We start from the raw sequence: 21,686 nt of genomic DNA, 5'->3' as shown, positions 1-21,686 counted from the left end.
GGAAAGATAATGGAGTTGGCTGTCATACCAGTAAGGCCTCATTTGAGCTTGTGACGAGATTACCAGCGAATCCCAAGCGATACATACCATCCGTGTATCATACCAGCGCGTGCTTCGATTAGTATACTTAACACGTAGTCTGACGCAGTGGTACATGCTTCTAAGCCTATTAACCCTGTATAAGCCCAGTGTACTCCGTATCGGGTGTTGACATGTCCTAATTGAGCTTACATTAAATTATGTAACACGTGACCGCGGCGGGAACGCGCCGCGTTTCGCGTCCGTCGCGCGATAGGCCATCCAGCATGTGTTGCCAAACTGCGCCAGATCAAGCAACGGCTGAGCACCTCAGTAGCGTCCAAATCGCTATTGGAAAACACGATGATCCGGCAAGACTTCCGCAGAATTGACCCGAAGAGGAGGGCCACCCTCGACCATAAAAAGAAACAATTCGCGACTCCGGTCTTCAAGCAACAGGACTATCCGCATCGCTTAAACTTCTATGAAATCCCCCCAACCGACGAGATCACCCTCGAACAGTTTGAGCAATGGGCTATTGATCGATTGAAAGGTTCTTCAATCTCTGATTCCAGTCTAACATATCTACTCACAATTCTCGACAGTCTTGGCTGAAATCGAAGCCTGTTCTTATCGAAACAAGTCGCCGGCAGAGACCGAGGCGCATATTACACCTCACCTTCAGAAATACCTTCCTCTATCCTCGAACACATCCTCCTCTAACGGTGCAGCGGATCAACGACTGAAAAATGAGCGCCAGAAAGATCACTACTCCCATTTCATCCTACGCCTCGCATTTTCGGCCACAGAGGAACTCCGCCGGCGTTTCGTGAGAGCGGAGACTATGCTTTTCAGGTTCCGCTTCCAACGGGACGACACCAGAGAAAGACGCGCCTTCATTGAAAGCCTCAATCTCGACTGGGAGCCTGTAGATGATGAGGAGAGACAAAGGCTAGCGGAACAGTTAGTCGCCGCTTCCCCGGGTCTACGTCGCGTTGACGATGAGACCTGGTACAAGGTGGACTGGGAGAAAGTCCCGGAGTTGGTAGAGAGACGGGCTGTTTTCTTGTCCAAGGGGAAGGCGTATGTGCCCGGTAGGGAGCAACTGAGCATGATCATAGCGGAGTTCACGGCTCGATTGGAGCGCGCTCTTGAGGTATGTGAAGGACGATAGATGGGGGCTATTATGTGACGCTGACGTCTCCCAGCTTACAAGTCGGGCCTTGCCACGCTTGGATGAAGATGATCGCCTTACCCCAATTCTCAACCACCTCTCGAAGAATTTCGGAAGTGCCGAGTCGGTGTACACGGAGAACGAGGGATTCGTTGACGGCGCCCCGATCACTGCGAACAACATTGATCGACTATCTCAACATTTCCCACTATGCATGCGCAGTCTTCACATGAACCTACGCAAGAACAACCACTTGAAGCACTACGGGCGACTGCAGTATACCCTTTTTCTCAAAGGAATTGGCTTATCACTGGAAGAGTGTATTGTTTTCTGGCGTCAAGGCTTCAAAGGGTTCACCGACGACGAATTCAACTCGCGGTACAAGTACAATATTCGCCACGCTTACGGCGACGTGGGCGGTGATCAGAACCGCAGAGGCCGGGGATACCCTCCATACTCCTGCCAGAAGATTCTGAATGATTCAAATCCGGGAGTCGGACAGACACATGGATGCCCGTACCGCCACTTCTCTGTTGACAATCTAATCGGTCTTCTTCAGTCCACTGGAGTCAATGACAGGGATGTCCTACGTGGAGTGCGAGAGGATGTTGAGAAAATGCGGTTCCATATCGCTTGCAACAGGGTCTTCGAACATACCCACAAAGCAGACATCAAGAGAGTGAAGGAAGACGGCACATGGAACCAAACTGACCTCGACACCATCGTGCACCCCAATACCTACTTCAAGCGCAGCTATCTCTTGAAGCAAATGGGAAAGGCACCACAGCATGCCTAACGTCATTTGATAGGTCCACGAAGCCACGTTCCTTTCTTGCATTTTGGTTGTCAGTTTGCGAATATTCCACCATGCGGGCGTTCCGGGTCAGGTCTCTTTTGGAAATGGGAGGACGCAATTGGTCCCAAATTTTAGGTAGATAGTTTATGTAAATCAAGAGCATGGAATGCACCGAAACGAATAATTCAGAGCACACATGAATGGCCTCTTTTACGCGTATAATTACTATTGCAGCGGTGATAGAAGGGCATGTAACCACAGCTGATTCCCAGATTATCCAAAAGGAACAAAACGTCCTTTCAAAGCCAGGTGCCCAGCAACGGGTCTAAGTTTACTCTTCGCTCGACACTTTAGACAAAATCACCAACAGGGTGGATGGAAGCTGCCATAGAAAAGGAAAGGAGTCGGCGTTGTGAAGATATTTGGAAAGAAAAAGAAGAAAAATTGTTGTGGAGGGAAGATGAGCGGGTTTATAAAGCGCACTAGCGTGGTGTACGGGTGCCCGCAGCGACCGGTAATGCTGCAACCTGGCCTTATGGCAACAGGTGCCGCTTCACACAACAGTCTCCTGATCCCCGCATAGTCTCCGGACAACAGCTGCTGGCGTTGCCCATTCTGTGACTGGGTTGTGATATAGGAGGGACCTCCTGCAAACCGGTCTGTGTTGCTTATATTTGTTATTTCTGGTCTTGTTTCTGCCCGATTAGATCTCCCCTCTTTATCTTCCAGTTACGGAATCCCGTCCCCCCCCAGGCCGCCAACATGGACTACGAAGCGTTGAAGGACCAATGGAGTGATGTCGAGGATCGCGATGGCATCAGACTCAGCTGGAACACGTTTCCGAGCTCTCGCATGGTTCGTCGGGTTGATGTGACTCTCCTGCTTATTCCTGCTAACTTATGCTTCGACAGGAAGCATCCCGCCTTGTTGTCCCCATCGGTGCCGTCTACACACCCCTCAAGGAGAAGCCAGACTCTCCGTTGCTACAATATGAGCCGGTTACTTGCAAGGCGCCTTGTCGGGCGGTGCTGAATCCTTATGCGTATGGCCTCCTCAACTGCGAGCAGGGACGGTGATATGAACGACTTGACTGACATCGCATAGCAACGTTGACGTTCGGGCCCGCATCTGGATATGCCCCTTCTGCCTTATGCGCAACCCCCTGCCCCCTCACTACAAGGACATCACGGAGAGCACGATACCCCCAGAGCTTCACCCGATGAGTACGACAATCGAGTACCAATTGGCACGCCCCGCTCCTGCTCCCCCTATCTTCGTCTATGTTGTCGATACTTGCCAGGACGATGACAGTCTGAAGGCCCTGAAGGACTCTCTGATCATGAGTCTGTCGTTGCTGCCAGTGAACGCATTGGTTGGTCTGATCACATACGGTACAATGGTAGGGACATACCACCATCGATCTACATTTGATTCATGTTAGGATGCGTTGTTGACTGTGAAGTACAGGCACAAGTACATGAACTTGGCTATACCGAGTGCGCCAAGTCCTATGTATTCCGCGGTAGCAAGGAATACGCCGCCAAGCAGGTCCAGGAGATGCTTGGTCTTTCTTCCGGATTCCGTCCCAACATGCCCCAGCAACCCGCGCGTCCCCCGCTTGGCCCTGCGGCACGGTTCCTCCTTCCCGTTCAGCAGGCCGAGTTCCAGATTACCAACGTGCTCGAACAGCTCCAACGTGACCCGTGGCCTGTTGCGAACGACAAGCGGCCTCTCAGGTGTACTGGTGTTGCTCTCAGCGTTGCTGTGGGTCTACTCGAGACCTCCTTCCAGAATGCTGGTGGCCGCATTATGGTCTTCACCAGCGGTCCGGCCACCGAGGGTCCCGGTCACGTCGTCGGTCCTGAGCTGAAGGAGCCCATCCGCTCACACCACGACATTGACCGCGATAACATCAAGTACTACAAGAAGGCTGTTAAGGTGCGTCCTGATTCGAGTCCGCGCGAGTGCTTTCGCGGTATTAACAGCGTATCCAGTTCTATGACAACATGGCCAAGCGTGCTGCCAACAACGGACATATTGTTGATGTCTTCGCCGGCTGCCTCGACCAGGTCGGCATGCTCGAAATGAAGAACCTCGCCAACTACACCGGTGGACATATTCTTCTCACAGACAGCTTTACCTCCTCACAATTCAAGCAGTCCTTCGTCAGGATATTCGACAAGGATGCCAACGATAACCTACTTATGGGCTTCAACGCATCTCTCGAGGTTTTGACTACCAAGGAGCTCAAGGTCACTGGTCTTATCGGTCACGCCGTTTCCCTGAACAAGAAGTCGAGCTCTGTCGGTGAAACGGAATGCGGTATCGGTAACACCTGCGCATGGAAGATGTGTGGAATCGACCCTGCCTCAAGCTATGGCGTCTACTTTGAAATAGCAAACCAGGGTGGTCCTGCAGCAGTGCAACCAGGCCCTCAAAGAGGAATGATGCAATTCCTCACATATTACCAGCACTCGTCGGGTCACTACCACCTTCGCGTCACGACGGTCGCGCGGCCCCTCAGCGGTCCTGCCGGCGACCCTACGCTGGCGCAGTCTTTCGATCAGGAAGCGGCCGCCGTGTTGATGGCCCGCATCGCCGTTTTCAAGGCCGAGGTTGACGATGGCCCTGATGTGCTTAGATGGGTTGACCGGATGCTCATCCGACTCTGCTCCCGTTTCGCTGACTACCGGAAAGACGACCCAACGTCATTCCGCTTGGAAAAGAACTTCACCCTCTACCCTCAGTTCATGTTCCACCTGCGCCGAAGCCAGTTCTTGCAGGTTTTCAACAACTCGCCTGACGAGACTGCTTTCTACCGGCATGTGCTCAACCACGAAGATGTTGGCGACTCTCTTGTCATGATTCAGCCAACTCTGGATTCCTACTCCCTTGAACACGAAGGCAGCCAGCCTGTGCTCTTGGATTCGGCTTCTATCCAGCCCGCTCATATCCTTCTTCTGGACACTTTCTTCCACATCCTAATCTTCCACGGTGAGACTATCGCGGAATGGAGGAAGGCTGGTTACCAGGAGCAGGAGGGCTATGAGAACCTGAAGGTGCTCCTCGAGCAACCAAAGGAAGACGCTAGGGTTAGTTTTAAGACAGTATCGAACTTGCCGAGATACACGCTAACTAGTTTCCACAGGAGTTGATTTCCGATCGTTTCCCGCTGCCCCGTTTCATCGTTTGCGATGCTGGTGGCTCCCAGGCTCGTTTCCTCTTGTCCAAGCTGAACCCGTCTACCACCCACACGACGGGAGGATACGGCGGAGGTGTGACGTCGCAGACCATCTTTACTGATGATGTCTCGTTGCAGACTTTCATGGACCATCTCATGAAGTAAGTCCTTTCTTGATCATCGATAGAGATAAAAGCCATTTCTAACCGGGCGCCCTAGGCTTGCTGTTTCCGGAACCAGCTAGATTCGACGAGGTAATGGCCATGACGAGAGCAAGGGGCGGTTTGCGCCAATCCTCGGGTCGTTTGTATCTTTAGCGGTTATTGATTTTTGTTCGTTACCCTGGAATATAGCAACTACCTAGATTCACCAATTGAATACAAACAAAATTCCGTAATATGAGTGGAGCATGAAGTGGATCATATGTCGTTAGATTTGCTATTTAATGGACGTAAGGTACTAGATAACAATTACCGCTTCGGGAAGGCAGCTTTTACATAGTACCATACTCATCACGTGATATGTACGGGTTGAGCCCTACCAGGCTTACCGCTTTTGGGTCTCGCTTAGCTCAGGCGCAACGGCAGCTAAATATCCTTCCGGCCTCGACAGGTTTTATTTTCCTTCCTCGTACTATCCACCCCGACAACTTCCAAGGACGATTGACGACCTTTCGCACTCGCCATGCGTAAGTATCATCTCCTTGGTGAAATCGAATAGGCGAACTAATATGTATCCCATTGGGCAGCTCCCAAGTTCGACCCCAATGAGGTGAAGATCATGTAAGTTGCATTTTCTGAAGAGTTGTCACGCGGCGCAATCTTTGACGCATCTACTAACGATCGTTCTAGCCACCTGAGAGTGACTGGTGGTGAGGTCGGTGCCCAGTCTGCTCTGGCCCCCAAGATTGGTCCTCTCGGTCTGTCCCCCAAGAAGATCGGTGAAGATATTGCCAAGAACACTGGTGACTGGGTAAGGATATGGTCCACGTCGAGCATAAGAGGTTACGGCGCTAACGGCCATTCTTTTGGGTATTATAGAAGGGTCTCCGTGTCACCGTCCGCCTGACCATCCAGAACCGTCAGGCCGCGGTCTCCGTTGTGCCCTCCGCCTCTTCTCTGGTCATCAAGGCCCTCAAGGAGCCTCCCCGTGACCGCAAGAAGGAGAAGAACATCAAGCACAGCAAGTCTATCCCTCTCGACGAGATCATCGAGATCGCCCGCAAGATGCGCCACCGCTCTCTTGCTAAGGAGCTCAAGGGTACCGTCCTTGAGATCCTCGGTACCGCTTTCTCCGTCGGTTGCCAGGTCGATGGCCGCAGCCCCAAGGACGTCTCCGACGACGTCAAGGCTGGCGAGATCGACAGTATGTTGACACCCCCATATAATGATATTGGTGACTTGGGCACTAACTGTTTCGCAGTCCCCTCCGAGTAAATGATCAGGATTCGCGGCGGTCGTGGTTTTGTACCGGCATGCTAGTTACGGAATATGATCATCTTATTCGAAACAAAAAAATGTTTTATGAGACATGACTTTAGATTCCCCATTTCTGTTCTTTTCGAATTCGATAAGTGTTTTCACTCGACGTCTCCGTTGAGATTCCCCTTTTCCTCTTTTCCCGTCTCACATATGGTTCACTTGCTTTCGATGCAAGCTGGATCATGAATGAGTCCCAACCCAGATGACCTTTGCAACACTCTGGCCCTTACCGTCTTTTCCCGCCTTCGGGCCTGGAATTGTACTACATACAACGTGGTATAGGCTTATTTTAAGCAAAGAAGAACAAACCGACCCGCTACTCACCGCGGTATCTTCGAGGGGAGCTTCGTGCTTCTTTCTGTGGATACAGTGGTCCATTTAACGGTCAAAATCACAATTATAGAACCAGGCATGTGAACATGTCAGATCGTAGACAATCAAATCAAATGATTCAAACAATTGAAATCTCATTTCCTCTCATCCTTCTTTCCATACTTCGTAGTATAGTAGATCTGCCTCGGTAAATCCGTCGACGATACCGCGGTCCTTCTGAAAAAAAAATATATATCGAGTCTCGACTACCACAGCCCTCAACGATCGGCGCCTCCCATGCGGATACTAACTACAACTATTGCCTGTCTGGCGCCTGAGAATGGAGACCATACAACATCCCCCATTCCATAATCCACATCCTGCATACCATATCTACACCAGGACGGAGTACTCCGAAGATAGTGGTGATGAGCATCGACAGTCGCTAGAATAGATAGCAAGTATCTACGTAGGCTGGGAATCGGATGGGGCCGCGCCCGGACACACCGAGAGCCCGAAGATTCCATGAGAGGTCCCCACCCACCGGGGACTTAAGTACGTAGTACTAACTTCTAACTACTACTAAAACTACTGGGATGGTTCAATTGGCGGCGTTCCTGATACGCGCCCCGAGCTGCAGGTGCCGCCTGGGCTCCTCTCTTCCCCCCTCCTCCTTAACGAAGACCCCGGGTAGCGGTACTCCGTCGGCAGAAGAGGGAAATGAAAGAGCGAATGGATCGATGAATGAATGAATAAGAAACAAGCCCTGGATAGGGGGCAAGTTATCTCTCAAGTCTCCAGTCCAGCGATGCCCGCAAGTGTGTCTCCATCTGAAGGGGCGATGACTGCGACTCAGAATGCAAGCTGTTGTTGTGATAGGCACAGGCAGGCGCACCGACATGCATAAGACTGCATCCATCCCACTTTAGTTCAGTTGATGGAATGGCAAGTTGATCTTTCTCGTGACTCACAACTCGGCTGAGTCAGCCAGACAGGTAGGCAGGCAGACAAAGTTCAGGCCGTGATCATCAAAGTCTTTTTTGTGGCCAGCTCAGCATCTCATTCAATTCATTTGGTCGTTTAAGGAAGTGAAACATGGCGGGAGGATTTGGGAGGGGAGGGGAATGGAGACGTGGTGGTGGATGTGTTCGATTCCGCCTCCATACGGATGGAACATTGCTATGGATGGTATGAACTAACCGAGATACGTCGTGGGATTTAGTTAACTCAACTATAGCGAAGGAAATTTAGTTTTTAATTAAAACAACGGCCACCAGAAGGAGGTTAATGATTTTGACTTTAGCCATTCTCGCCTCCTCCCCTCTTTTCTCTCCTTTCGCTCTGCTAGTCTACTAAGATGTGCTTGACTACTCCGTACTTAACTGTACAACTCTCTTCTCCTCATCTCTCTTCCAAACGGAGACAGACCCCCTCCTCTAAGCGCCCAGCGGGTGGAGAGGCAGGAAGAGAGCCACAGCGCAGCAAAGTTTGCCGATCCTCATCGCCAGACCGCTCGTGACATGGCCCATCTGGATTATCACAGCCTACGTTTTCTATTTTATTATTGTCATTTTTTACTTCCAGGGCGGCCCCGGTCCCGCTGCCCCTCGTTGATCTCGGACCCTAATACTAAAAAGTATCCTATGTAGTATTGTTTTCTATTACTGTGTCTGAACGGAGATGGCCGGACAGTGGAAATAGACAGACAGAGAGGGAGAGAGGGAGGGCGAAAACTTGGAACTCCGGTAACACTTGGATCGGTGGTCAATGACGATGGCTGAAATGGTTCTGTTTAAGTGGATGGGATACAGGAAACGGGAGTGTTTGAAACTAAAGAGTAGGTTTCATGGATCCCTCTCCTCCATTCCCGAGACCTAGATTTTGAGTTACGCCGGGGAAAATAAACCTGGGGGAAGGGAGGTGTAGAATTTTGAAAGTAAAATGCATCATGTTGTTGTTGTTGTTCTTCTCTGTGTTGTTGTTGGTGGTTACAGAAGGGGGAAGGGAGGCCTGATGAATGATTGAATATCTGACACCTTCAAATCATAATCACCACAACTTCTGATGTATGGTGTGTAGAACTGTCCGTTGGAAACTTTGCCATGGAGAGTATAGATTGGCTGGTGACATTTAGGCACGAATCAAAGCTACTACTACAGAAAACGCTCAGCAGTTGCTGTCACAAGAGAGAAGGCGGCCTATCAGAATACCCATCGACAATCTCTCTTATATACAACAACGCGCTCTGTACCACATAGTGCATACTTATTATACATCTTGACATACCCGAAATATTTCTCCAGTGGCAATGATTCGGCCATCGTTTTCCACCTGATCGGACGCGGCATGCGTCTTTAAGTTGGAATTTTCTTTTCAGCCTCTGAATGCCTCCAGGGCTGCAGAATGATGCTGACCTTGGGCTTGTGGCCAGGTGTCTCAGCCTCGCTGCGATGTATAGTACGCATATTATACTCCTCACTACGAGGTACTAGTACATCAGATGGATACTGCTAATTCTATCTTGCTTCTTGTGAATTTCTCCTGATTGACTACTAAGACAAGTCTTCTAATATACTTAACACCCCTACAATATTGATCGCCAAGTAACATGATGGGGACGGAATCAATATTGACAGTATACATGCCGATTAAATATCCCTTTTATATACTACTATATATATACAAAGTAATATGATACTTATAAGATATTCACAATATTGGTTGATTTTAATTTTAAAATCTCAAAATTATGAAACCCACCTTTTCTAATCCCATTCCACCCATCCAAGGCCAGCTCGCAGGCCATTCCTTGACGAACTCCACTTGAACCCACCGAAGGTGCCAGATCGCCCTTCCGCGCTCACCAAACAAACCCTCCCAAACTCCAACTTCCCAAGAGGCCCCCAGGCCCCAAGGCCCCAAGGCTTGACCACTGCGGGCGCCACTGCGACCGGGGGGGCCATGGCTTGCTGGTCCACTGACGTTAGACAGGCCTGGATTCGCTGCCTGCGCCCAAGTGGCTAGCGCCGGTCCATCCTGGCCGTTGGATCGTAGTATCCTCGGGTGGGACTGAAATGTGATGGATGTTCGTGTTTCCCTTGTTTCGCGGTTTGAGGTGGGGGGGTTGTGCGAGAAAAGGGAAGATTAGTATTATTATTGAGGGTTGCGGGTTGAGGATTCTGAAGGATTTGCTTGCTCCCTTGGATCGGTCGCATATCTGCGTTTTGAGGACCATAACCCATTCAAGCCACCGCGTGTTATACCTTTGTGCCGTCCTACCATATTTCCTACAGAAGGGACACTACTTACTACCTAATACTTCCGTACTCTGTAAAGAAGATAGTAGTATACGCCATAGTCTCCGTTCAGAATAATCAATTTCTCATTGATTATTATATCGTTCATACTTACAGACATATACTTTTCAATATCCTCTTTCCTGTCTTATTACTTCACATGTCCCTTCTTTCTTATGATTTTCTTTTTCTTTTTCTATTTTCTATTTTCTCTTTTCTTTTTCGCTTTTTATTTCCCTTCCCCCACCCCTTCCTCTCTTCTCATTTGGTCCCCGAGCCACCACCAAGTAATCAACCTGGACGCCCAAACCCACCCGCGTCCCAACTCAGTAACCTCCTCCCCACTCCACCCTGGTCCAGGCCAGCGCCTATTGGCTCCACTCCCGCTGGTCCATCCTCACAAGTCCACTCAGGCTGCCCTCCCCCCCACCCCAAAAAAGGAACCACTCTAGAACTAAACGGGAGCTATAGGCTGCCGCCGCCCACTGCTTGCGTTTGGGAAGCTCCGCTCTGTCATGATGCGCGTCCCGCTTGATGGAGACTTTGGCTCGTCGATGACTCTTTGTCTGCTACATTAGTGAGTTAGTTTAGTAGTAGTCACTGCCCGGATGGATATGTTCTGTGAAAGAGTAAGTATCTAGTTGGCCTTTTTTATTTTCTTATTTTTTTTTTATTCTTCCCCCCCTCCCCAAGCTTCAATTCCATACTCTTCCACATCAATCGGAATTCCCTATCCAATTTTTTTCTATCCTTTTTCTTCCAATTCTTCCCGTTGGTCGTCATATTTTCTCTCTTTTTCTCTTCATGGTCTTGGCCATTCCTACCTACCCCGGACTCAATCAACTATTATTCTTTTCAGACTCCTCGGGGGAATCATCAGCGTTTCCTTGCGCCTCCCTGTTGATTGTTGACCTCTCCGCCCGCCGTTGGATCTTCTCCGCTTCAAATAGCCAGCCCTGTGGTGCCTTGGATCTGAGGCATCGCCGTTTGGATTACTTTGGTCCAATCAGCTCCTCACCAACCTGTGAAGGGGAAAAAAGATCGTCAAAAGACAATAATACTAATAAGAAAAGAAAAGGAAAAAGAAAGGAGACCGAAAGAAAAACAAAAACCATTTATTACATTTTTTTCTGTCCCCATATCGAAAGACAAGAGGACAGAAAAAACATCCCGACACACTAAGTTGTTGTGATTGCCATCAGCTAGTGGTGCCATGTTCAACCTTTCCCCTACACTATCGTTTCCCTGATTCGGATTTCGTCGGTCGTGACATCGGGGCAGATCTGGGTCCGCGGCCTCTTGAATCCTCCACTCTATTCATCTTGCAATTCTTCCTATTCTTTCTCCTACCACAACTTGCTTTTGCTATTATCCTTAAGAAAACTAAAACTCCCGTTTGTTCGGTCAGCCTATCGGCCGGTCACTCTCTTTTCCCTTCCTTTCCCTTCCCCCTCTTTCGCAAAGCCACCCACACCATCCCCCCCGAAAGTACAGCATTTCTGCCAAGCGCAGGATTGCCTAGTGGTTGATCGCGTCGTGCGGACACCTGCGTCAGTGTGGGCGCTCTAGCAAGCTGACTAGGGCTGCGATTCTCTCTCATCGATCCCTTTCCCTCCCTTGCATCGTTTCTTCACCCACCTGTCTCTCACGCAGCAAATAGCGTTGTCGGGGCGGATCGCCTGCGTGTCTTTTTGATCTTCTGGAATCCAGCGGCTTCGTGAATGGTATCTTCGCCCCAGACTCAGCCTCCATTCGGTTTCCTTTCCTCCTACTCTTCCTCCTCGTCCTTCACTTTCGACCGCTCCTGCCGCACTTGCGTCTTCTGTCATTGCCGGTCACAATCAGCGTTCATGTCGAGCCCAGGGTCAAGCGGTGGGCGCCTTCGCTGAGTGTCAACTGAGCCGGCTCATGCCCAGGATGAGGTGTAGGAAACGTTTCAAGGAGGATGCTTGTTGATATACATCGAGAGTGATAATCCCGTCGACCATCACTGTCTGATTTCGATCGCCCCGAACCGCCTCGACGAGATCCCTGCATCACTTTTCCCTTTTTCTTGATAATCCGAGTCCCTATACGTCTCCGTCGCGGTCTCCCTCCCTCCATCACTCTCTCAGACTCTCTCTCTCTCTCTCCCTCTTTCTCTCTCTTTCTTCTCTCCTCTCTTTTTTCCGACTTTCAACCCTTTGCATATATACCTATAATCACGGCGGAAGGAAGGCGGTGTTAATACTGTTCGAGGTCAAGATGTTGCCCTCAGTAGCACCGTTCCCGCCAGTCCAGCCGCACCATCTTAATTATCGTCACGGTGCCGACGCTACAAACGGATCTTACGACCGCAACACATCACTCCTAATGTCACTCCCCCGCAGCGATTTCGGCAAAGGCTCGTTCCAGTCCGTAGCTCGATCTCGGCTGCAATATCCGCATCCTATTCAACGCCTCGAGGTACCTGATGCCACGGGTCTGGTACCTAGTCCGAAGAGTGCGGGCGAGCATGCATTACGAAGGAAAACACCGAACGGGACACTGGCTGCTGGGTATGATGGCACACCAGGGGATACCACAATTCAGCCCGCGAGCAAGCATCTGTTGGTCTCGCCGATCGATGCAGGCCACCTGTTACCGCCTCATACAGGATTCCCAATGGAGGCATGGCAACAGGCCAATGTGGATCATTCTTCGGCCGGGAAGCACCTGAATTTCCCGCCCATATATCGACATGATTCGAGCCGGACTAATGCAGGCCCAGCAGAGATGACACAAGGGGTGAATGGCACCAGCTGGGTTCGTTCATTGAACTATGTTCCGGGAATGGACTCCATGCTGAATCAGTCGCTCCCAATGCAGCCTTCCCAACAGCGATTTTACTGGCACAACGGCGCCTATGTTCCCACCGTTCTACCAGCGACGCTCCAGCCATGTGTCGGCCCCACCGCATCGGCAGGAACGGGTCCATATGGTCCATATTGGCCTGACGGAGTGTATATTCCGTATCGCCCAGCGGCGTTCCGAGATGTCCGGTTCGACTCACCTACTTCTTTTGCGAAGGCGACAAACCCACCGGCTCTTCAATTATTCGATGCAGGCCAGCAGCCCTTCAGTCGGGGCGCTATATCCTCGGGCGGTCATCCCGATGCGGGCCTGGCGTGGAATCAGGCCTCTGCTGGGATGGTCAACTCTGAGTTGTCCATGAAGAACAACTTTCCTCGGCGTCATTCGGAGCAAAAAGTTGCTAGTTTGTCGAGCGGCCAGCGAACATTGCCGTACCATACGCGCCAACCTAATCCTACCCCTAGCTTCTCGCATCAACAGCTCCCCGACTCAGGCCCGTCTTGGTCAGGCCCTCCAACTACTCAAGGGGTTCAACTGGGCTCTACGGCAAGCCCACAGGCAACGAATGTGGAGTTTAAGGAGAAGGTGCTGACGTGGGCTCATGGTGTTTACGTTGACCTACTGGCATCGATTCACCAAGCACGACGTAATAGCATCTCGAACGCGGCTGCGGAGGGACAGAGTCAGCGTTTTCTGAAGCCGAGTATTTACCCGAAACCCCCGCGTCAGCCTGGACTTGATTTTTCCAACACCAATACTCTTGAATCGAGTCGTCACAACAGCTACCCCTCCGGCCAATATGATCATGTTCAGCGGAACAACACCGTCGGCAACATAGGCCAGAACGATACTGCCAGCTTTCAGGCTGGCCGTCGGTACGACCGTGCTTCTTTGTCTCAGTTCCCGCAAGCTGCAACCGATGTACAGATGCTCGACAGGCTCCGCCACACTGGACGGTTTACTGCATCCACGGCAACGTCCCGTTTCGGTGCCGCACCGTTGAACGAGGGTTCTATAACGGCGAATGCTGTATCATCTTTGGAAATGTTATCCCACCTCTGCGCGGAGAGTGGTTGGGAATGGATTGATGGGATGCTTCTTGGAGGCTGTCTCGCTTACGGGCTTGGAGATTATCATAAGGCTATGCGTTGGTATACTAGAATCATCGCTCGAGATGCAACGTGAGTATGCGATTATCTTGTAAGTGGCTGAGCTGTCTAACCAAGCACAGGCATGTGGAGGCGATCTCCAATCTTGCGGCCACACTCCTGGCGCTGGATCGCCGAGATGAGGCGCTGCAACATTGGCTTCGTGCCGTTAAGCTTCGTCCGAGTTTCTTTGAGGCGGTAGAACACCTGATCGGTCTGTTGTGCAGCAGCCAACGTGGCAAGGAAGCGGTCAACATCATCGAGTTCGTGCAGAATTCCATAAGGTCCCCTAAAAACGGCGATTGTTTCGCGTCCGACGAGCACGCGAGTGAACCCGAGAGCGATGCGGAGAGCCGAGCGTCGAGTGCGTCTGATTTGGGTTCCTATGAGAAAGCGTCCTTCGATTACGATGACGACTTCGGTAGCTCGGTCGCCGCAAATCGGGGTTCAGCGGATGTTAGCTCCGCTGGATTTGGTTCCAGCGGCTACGCCATACCTGGCTCTGAAAATGGCAGAATGCTGGCTCTTGTTCACGCTAAGGGGAATATGCTTTATGCTATGGGTGACAATGCTGCAGCTGCAGTGGCCTTTGAGGATGCGATTCTGATTGCAGCTGGAAGAAGGCGCCATGGGATACAAAGCCTGATCAAACAGATATTCTCGGCCTTCACGCAGGGGGCACATCACGGTTATCCCGGCCCAGAGCAGCGTGGGCAACAAGAGACTATCCTCTTATATCCAGACCATGCTCTGCAGACCGCAAAGCTGGTATTTGCTCCCTGCGGAACGCCCCCGGGGATCAAGTATGTGCCGGAAGGTCTGGCAAGAAAAGCCGCCATTTCTACTACCAGCAATTCGTTGCTCTCTCTAGCTAAGATCTACCAAGACGGTATGTCTAATCTCTCCAGCTCCGGCGTTCCGAGAGCTTCTCCGGGCGTTCGGGATATCCTGGCACTCTATTACCTCTCCCTGTCTCTTCAACCGAGTCCGTCCACCGCAAACAATGTGGGTATCTTGCTGGCTGGCATTCAAAACAATGCGCCCAAGAAAGTCCTTCCCCGCCCAAGCGGAGAGATGCAGCACCCCGAAATCCCTGGCGTGATCCCCGGCACGGGAATATCTTTGGCTCTCGCGTATTACAACTACGGTCTACATCTTGATTCGCGGCATGCCCATCTTTACACAAACCTCGGAAGTCTCCTAAAGGATATTGGCCAGTTACAAGCGGCTATCCGAATGTACGAACAGGCCGTTCATTGCGATAGTAACTTTGACATTGCTCTGGCGAACCTGGCGAACGCAATCAAAGATGCCGGTCGCGTCAACGATGCTATCGCCTATTACAAGCGTGCCGTCAAAGTGAATCCAGAATTTGCCGAGGCAGTGTGTGGCCTAGCTAACGCTCTCAATTCTGTCTGCAATTGGGTTGGCCGCGGTGGCGTTGGCAACGGCTATGGATTCCGAGACCGGTGGCATGTCGACGAACAGGGTATGATCCGCGACGCATACACCAGCGAGACCGGGACAGGCTGGATCAAACGGGTGGTTGATATTGTCGACCGTCAACTCAAAGAAGGGGAAGCGTGGGGTCGGGGTTTGCTGACTCCAAATGTGATCGAGCAGTTGTGCGCACAACTGGCTCCCGCGGCCAGTTCCCGCGGCCATGTAGCTTTTGGCACTCTGGCTACGATTCTACAGGCGTGGGCGGGTCAGCGGTGGGAAGGCTCGAGGATTGTCAGGCTCGTGGAGCGTGCCATCAGATCGATTACCTGGCAGTGGTATCAGGATCGGTACGTTTATGGCAAGGAATACCCGCTGACCAAATATCGGCGACCGCAGCTTCCCTCTGGCCTGACGGCGCCAAATGCGCCGACAGTTCTGCCTTTCCATACCTTCACCTGCCCGCTGTCGGCCAAGCAGATTCGCCAGATCTCGCAGCGGAATGGGCTTCGTATCTCGTGTGCCACATTGCGTTCGCCGTGGCTGCCTGCGACTGTTTTCCCTCCGCCTCACCCGCCACATCCTTACCTCAAGGTTGGATACGTGTCATCAGACTTCAACAACCACCCGCTTGCCCATCTGATGCAGTCCGTCTTCGGACTGCACAATCCTTCCCGGGTGAAAGCATACTGTTACGCTACGACCGTGAGCGACAAATCGATCCATCGGCAACAGATCGAGAAAGAAGCGCCGGTCTTTCATGATGCTAGTGGATGGCCCGTTGATCGACTTGTCAGGCAGATCGTGGAAGACGGAATTCATATCCTGATCAACTTGAACGGATACACCCGCGGTGCCCGGAATGAGGTCTTTGCCGCTCGGCCCGCTCCAATCCACATGTCTTTCATGGGCTTTGCAGGTACTCTTGGGGCGGAGTGGTGTGACTACATTCTTGCGGACGAGCTCTCTATTCCCCCTGAGACCCTCTCGCCTGGACGGCGCAACGCACGGATGGAGGACCGGCTACTAGAAGAAGACCACGGTGAGGACCTTGAAAATTGGGTGTACGGTGAGAAGATCGTTTATACCCGCGATACCTTCTTCTGCTGTGACCATCGGCAAAGTGCTCCCGATGCTCAAGATCCCCGCCTGGCTTGGGATCAGGAGCAGGCCCGACGGTGGCGCATGCGAAAGGAATTGTTTCCGAATCTCAGCGATGACACCATTATACTTGGGAATTTCAACCAGTTGTACAAGGTAAGTGAGGCACAGGATGAATAGATGAGCCCGTACTAACATTCTGTCAGATTGAACCCACGACTTTCCGCACTTGGCTACGCATCCTGGCACGAATCCCCAATGCCGTCCTCTGGCTCCTTCGCTTTCCCGACCTCGGTGAACAGAATCTTCGGGAGACAGCCATTGCCTGGGCGGGGGAAGAAACGGCATCTCGGATCATCTTTACCGACGTGGCGCCAAAGAATACCCACATCTCGCGAGCAAAAATCCTGGACCTGTTCCTCGACACGCCGGAATGCAATGCTCATACGACAGCGACCGATGTGTTGTGGAGCGGCACGCCCTTGTTGACACTCCCTCGGTACAAGTACAAGATGTGCTCGCGTATGGCAAGCAGCATTCTGAGCAGTGCTCTGCCGAGTTCTGACGCAGGCCGCGAGGCTCAGTCGGACTTGATCGCCATGTCGGACGAAGACTATGAGAACAAGGCCATTCGCCTGTGTCTCAGTTTGAAGTACCAGCCTGGCGGACAGGGTCGTGCGACGGGCAGGTTAACCGACCTGCGCCGGATGCTGTTCGAGGAGCGGTGGTCCAGCAGGCTCTTTGATACAAAGCGTTGGGTTCGAGATCTTGAGGACGCCTACGAACGAGTTTGGCAACGATGGGTGACTGGCGAAGAAGGCGATATCTGGTTATGATGTGCGCATCAGAATATACCCCTTGAGCGATTTTGTTTCTTTGTTGGACATGGTGTGATGTTTATTTATATTTATTTGTCTCGATTCTTCTCGGCATGTAGGTCTATGTCTATGCATATGGCCCTTCTTGGTCTGTCAATTCTGGGTACTTTGATTTTGTGTGCGGACATTTTGCATACTGGCGTTGGATGCGTGTCTAAGGTATGGATCAATGATGATGACATCCCCGGGGGCTGTGTGATTGTGTATCAGCAGCTTGGCGGGCAATTGTTTTGGGATTATGACCATGATTGATATCTTGGGTAGGCGTTGTGGATGAGATGATGCTTTGGGACTCCCCGAACCTGTCGGGTTGAGTGTTTTGAAGTAGCGATTGATAGAGCGAGTGGTGACTTTTGGATTTAATTTTGGATATTGCCACAAGCATGTGCCGTATTTATATTTACTTTCTGTACTGAATCGATGAGCTGTGTACAGCTGATATACATCTGGTCATCAAGATTTGTGCCAAGTTGCAGTATCGGAGCACCAACTATTTAGGATAATTACGAACCGACTATCTTGACTTATTCACACTTACTCCACCATATATCCTAGAAATTTCAAAAACAGGCATGCACCCCAATGCAGTACGTTTAAGGATACCTAGCATCAGCCCACCCTCTTGAAGCAACTCACATGCCTCGGTCTTTTGTCATTACGATCTTTATTACTATCGTGTACCTCGACTGGGGCCAAAGTCACGGGGTTTTTGTACTCCTGTTGCTGGGATGCGACGCTTGCGACATCTGATTGAAAATAGCACCAATGTTATTTAAACGCAATCAAGAACATTGGAGCATGCTCTGGCTAACTCCACTGCAGGGTCCCAGTCATATAAAGAGCTTGGTCATAGCACATCCCCAAGATCTCTCGCAGGACGCTGCTGCTGCTGCTGTCATCGCTGGTATTATCATTACCAAATATATCGCGAGTGGATTTCCTCACTTCAATATTTGAATAAAACGCTGTAGCATTTTCTGATCAGTAAGCGATAAGATGTAAGTTGTAATGTGGGTTTCAGGGGCAGCGTTGAATGGCTCCGTGATTTTTGCGAGAGCAATCGCTGACTTTTCAGAGGTTAAGCGTTGCTTTGCAATGATACTTAGCCGCTAGGAGCACGTATGTTTTCAGCAAAAGGCGACAACCAAGATAGGCAAGCAATGGAGTATTTGACGCCTTACAATAAACAACCTGATCATCGATGTCGACACAAGACGAGAATGTCTGAACATGTATCTGCTAGGTATATACCATTGTGGAGATGCAAACATCAACAAGTTGGCTGGATGGTGTAGTTGGTTATCACGTATGCTTCACACGCATAAGGTCCTGGGATCGAGCCCCAGTCTAGTCACTTCTTTTTTCTCTTTTTTTTTGCCTGCATTTATAGATTTCAATCTATTAGGTGATGTATATCGTGTATGCTGTTAAATTCTGGTTGATGGTTTGTGTGGGTGAATTGTGTTGTTCTTCGTTCTAGTAGGTAGTGGGTTTGGGTTGGGCTCACAATGTACATTTTGCCAACGTCATGAAGATTGTATATATATCCGTGGAGTCTCCAGATTATATATCGTCATTTGCGCTCGTTTATCTCGGATACTGTAATTCCTGGCATTCTTATATAATTACATCGCAGAAGGCCATCCATCACCGTATTTAACATGATTCCTCATCACTTTCTTCCCACAGTCACAGATATCATTAATCCACCCCATCCAGCGATATTTCCCAGTCCCATTCAGAAGCCGTCCCGCCTTACACTATGCAACCCAGGCTTCGATGTTCTCCATAGAGGTGAACTTCCGTCCAAGACATTGGGGTGGCTAATCGTGTATATTCGCAAGTCGAGATTCAATGCTGTTTCTAATACCCCGTACTGTCTATAAAGATGCAACCTCATGGCAAGTACCTCACCCAGTCACTAATTGCCAACCTTCGTAACATCCCAAGAACTCCATTTACTGCCTTTCTCCCATAATCAATCTCGTAGACTCATTACCTTCCAGCATCTACAGTTGCTGCGGAGAGTTGACCTGAAGACTGCAACTAAACGTCTTCATGCAGATATTTTCACTACTTCTTAAGCTTCCCGTCCTTGTTGACCTTGCTCTTGTTGGCTTGTCTTTCATCATACCACCCTGGTCGATAACGCTTTTATCTTTCATCTAATGCAACATCATCTTCATGTTGTATCTATACGTTAGAAATCAGCGCGTTCGGAATAGCGAACGATGGTTAGTAGTATAATTGGCCATCTTTAGAGACACACTAGACACTGCGTTAAGAGGCATCAATAGAATAGAGTAGGCACCTGTAGATGCCGAAGCTCTGGAACAGCAAATCCAAAGGATGCTTTCTTACTTCTGTTGATCACTTGAAGGTCTGGAGATTGGCGCAGATAGGAGAGTACCATACCAGAATGTGTTTTAGTGCCTCAACCACTGGGTCTTGAACATCCTTCACGAAATTCGTCCACTGCTGCCACGTTGGGCACGCCACTTCGTCATTAGTTATCAAGCTTTTCGAAGAGTATGTAGCTTTCATCTTCAGCAAGCTTCCCCAAATGAATCCCGGCCTCCAATATTGAAATGAATGTCACAGTCACGTCCGGTACATCTTGAGTATCGGAAGCTCTTTGCTTTCTGCTGCGTATTCAACTGGAAGCTTTGAATAATCTCGTCTGAGCCGTCCTTCCTGAATATCCTCGGGCGCCGGGAAGAGAGTCTATCTGTCTAGGCATTGTAACCTGAATAATCTTTGTCCAGTTCCCACTAGACACAAGCGTATGGTTTCAACAAGTATTAGATGGGTCCAACCAAAGGATTACTTGAGCTTTATATCTCACAACTTTCGGTTTTAGTTAGACTTCTGTTCAAGCCCTGATGATACCATTGGACTGGACTTACTCCATCTACCGAGAGGTCACAATATTGACCGCGGTTGTAAAGCTGAAGTGCTTCACTCCATAGCTCGTCCGACAATACCCCCCGTGAAAATAACTTTGGCTTGATAGTGAAAGCCACAAGTCTCGAAGAAGCTCCTGGGCATATTCGGCGGTAACAGATGCTCCAGTTGTCTTCGGCAATCTCCTACCTGCGAGGAGATTATTCAGGCAGCGAGATGATCCTATATAGATATCGCAACAGACATTGCTTGGAAAGCAGTATTACTATACGTAGATGCCCTGTCGCTTGTCACTATCAATAAGAGTGGAACTCGAAGAACATTCCCGTTTCTCAAAGAGCCCTTGAACCATCAAGGGAACCACCTGTAGGAATAATTGCAGGATAAACTCCACTGTCATTCCTATCGAAATCGCTCCATGCCCAGGCGTTACCTTTCTATCTGGGAGCGCCATTATCCAGCATGACCTCGTATCGTAAGCATGTCCAGGCTTGGATGGTTATGGATGACGAAGGTCCTTCCTTTTATATCACGCAATTCCTTTTATGCCAATTATAAATCCTGGTAGACGTACCCTCAACCGAGCTTGTATTTGTCTACCATCAAGGACAGAGGGAGAATGGGCCGTCTCGCCGGATGTGGAGGATGATACGTCATGGGAGATGGATGACCGCATGGAGTAAGAGGACCGGTATGGGTGTCGAAGATGGCGATATGTGCTGCATGATTTCTATTTAGCCTCCCATATATAACCAGTGAAGATTGGCCCTTGGACGGAAATATAGATGAGCATGACGCTTTTTTAGTATGCTCACCCTTGAAACTTTTCTCCGCATGCACGTGTTCGGTATACCAGAGGATTGAAGAGTGATCTTCAGTATGGTAGCAAAGAAGGTTTGCAGAACAAGAGTTGAACGATCAGTATAACTTGTCCGCTCATTTGTCCAGGATTAGCTGTTGAAAAACAATTTTATGGAAGCAACATAGCAAAGCCAACTGCAATACTACGAGCAAGCCGCTGATCTGTGAGACAGAGCTATGCATCAGGATGTCTGTTCAAAGAACTCTCTGAAGTAATATAGCGACTTTTTCTGAGATCGCCCACTTTCTTGCGACAAATTCTAT

General features: G+C 50.2%; 5 protein-coding genes and 1 non-coding gene across 6 annotated transcripts; 5 read left to right on the top strand and 1 right to left on the bottom strand.

The window, feature by feature from the left end:
* Positions 1-381: 381 nt before the first annotated feature.
* ASPBRDRAFT_193674 (DNA primase subunit PRI2) lies at positions 382-1,988 on the top strand (the record flags this gene model as incomplete). The annotated part of the gene is made up of 3 exons (XM_067620657.1): positions 382-571; positions 624-1,174; positions 1,227-1,988. 3 exons carry the CDS (start codon positions 382-384, stop codon positions 1,986-1,988), a joined length of 1,503 nt encoding a protein of 500 aa, XP_067482245.1.
* A 762-nt stretch (positions 1,989-2,750) lies between these two features.
* On the top strand, positions 2,751-5,334 carry sec23 (GTPase-activating protein SEC23; the record flags this gene model as incomplete). Its single annotated transcript, XM_067617166.1, has 6 exons — positions 2,751-2,843; positions 2,900-3,030; positions 3,093-3,387; positions 3,456-3,926; positions 3,983-5,080; positions 5,137-5,334. 6 exons carry the CDS (start codon positions 2,751-2,753, stop codon positions 5,332-5,334), a joined length of 2,286 nt encoding a protein of 761 aa, XP_067482244.1.
* Positions 5,335-5,853: 519 nt separating this feature from the next.
* On the top strand, positions 5,854-6,605 carry ASPBRDRAFT_27974 (60S ribosomal uL11 domain-containing protein; the record flags this gene model as incomplete). Its single annotated transcript, XM_067622455.1, has 4 exons — positions 5,854-5,857; positions 5,918-5,951; positions 6,021-6,141; positions 6,210-6,605. 4 exons carry the CDS (start codon positions 5,854-5,856, stop codon positions 6,603-6,605), a joined length of 555 nt encoding a protein of 184 aa, XP_067482243.1.
* A 12-nt stretch (positions 6,606-6,617) lies between these two features.
* Positions 6,618-7,225, bottom strand: ASPBRDRAFT_40239 (uncharacterized protein). The gene has a single exon (XM_067624313.1). It carries the CDS (start codon positions 7,026-7,028, stop codon positions 6,831-6,833), a length of 198 nt encoding a protein of 65 aa, XP_067482242.1. The 5' UTR covers positions 7,029-7,225; the 3' UTR covers positions 6,618-6,830.
* A 5,277-nt stretch (positions 7,226-12,502) lies between these two features.
* Positions 12,503-17,615, top strand: ASPBRDRAFT_27973 (UDP-N-acetylglucosaminyltransferase; the record flags this gene model as incomplete). Its single annotated transcript, XM_067622454.1, has 3 exons — positions 12,503-14,271; positions 14,322-16,935; positions 16,986-17,615. 3 exons carry the CDS (start codon positions 12,503-12,505, stop codon positions 17,613-17,615), a joined length of 5,013 nt encoding a protein of 1,670 aa, XP_067482241.1.
* Positions 17,616-18,937: 1,322 nt separating this feature from the next.
* ASPBRDRAFT_t88 lies at positions 18,938-19,011 on the top strand. Its single transcript has one exon. It is a non-coding gene; the product is annotated as a tRNA-Val (tRNA).
* The last annotated feature ends 2,675 nt before the right edge of the window (positions 19,012-21,686 follow it).

This window comes from Aspergillus brasiliensis (assembly GCF_001889945.1).
Source record: "Aspergillus brasiliensis CBS 101740 unplaced genomic scaffold ASPBRscaffold_3, whole genome shotgun sequence".
Lineage (NCBI taxonomy): Eukaryota > Fungi > Ascomycota > Eurotiomycetes > Eurotiales > Aspergillaceae > Aspergillus > Aspergillus brasiliensis.
The sequence above is the reverse complement of the archived record's forward strand: the minus strand, read 5'-3'. Positions and strand labels throughout refer to the sequence as shown.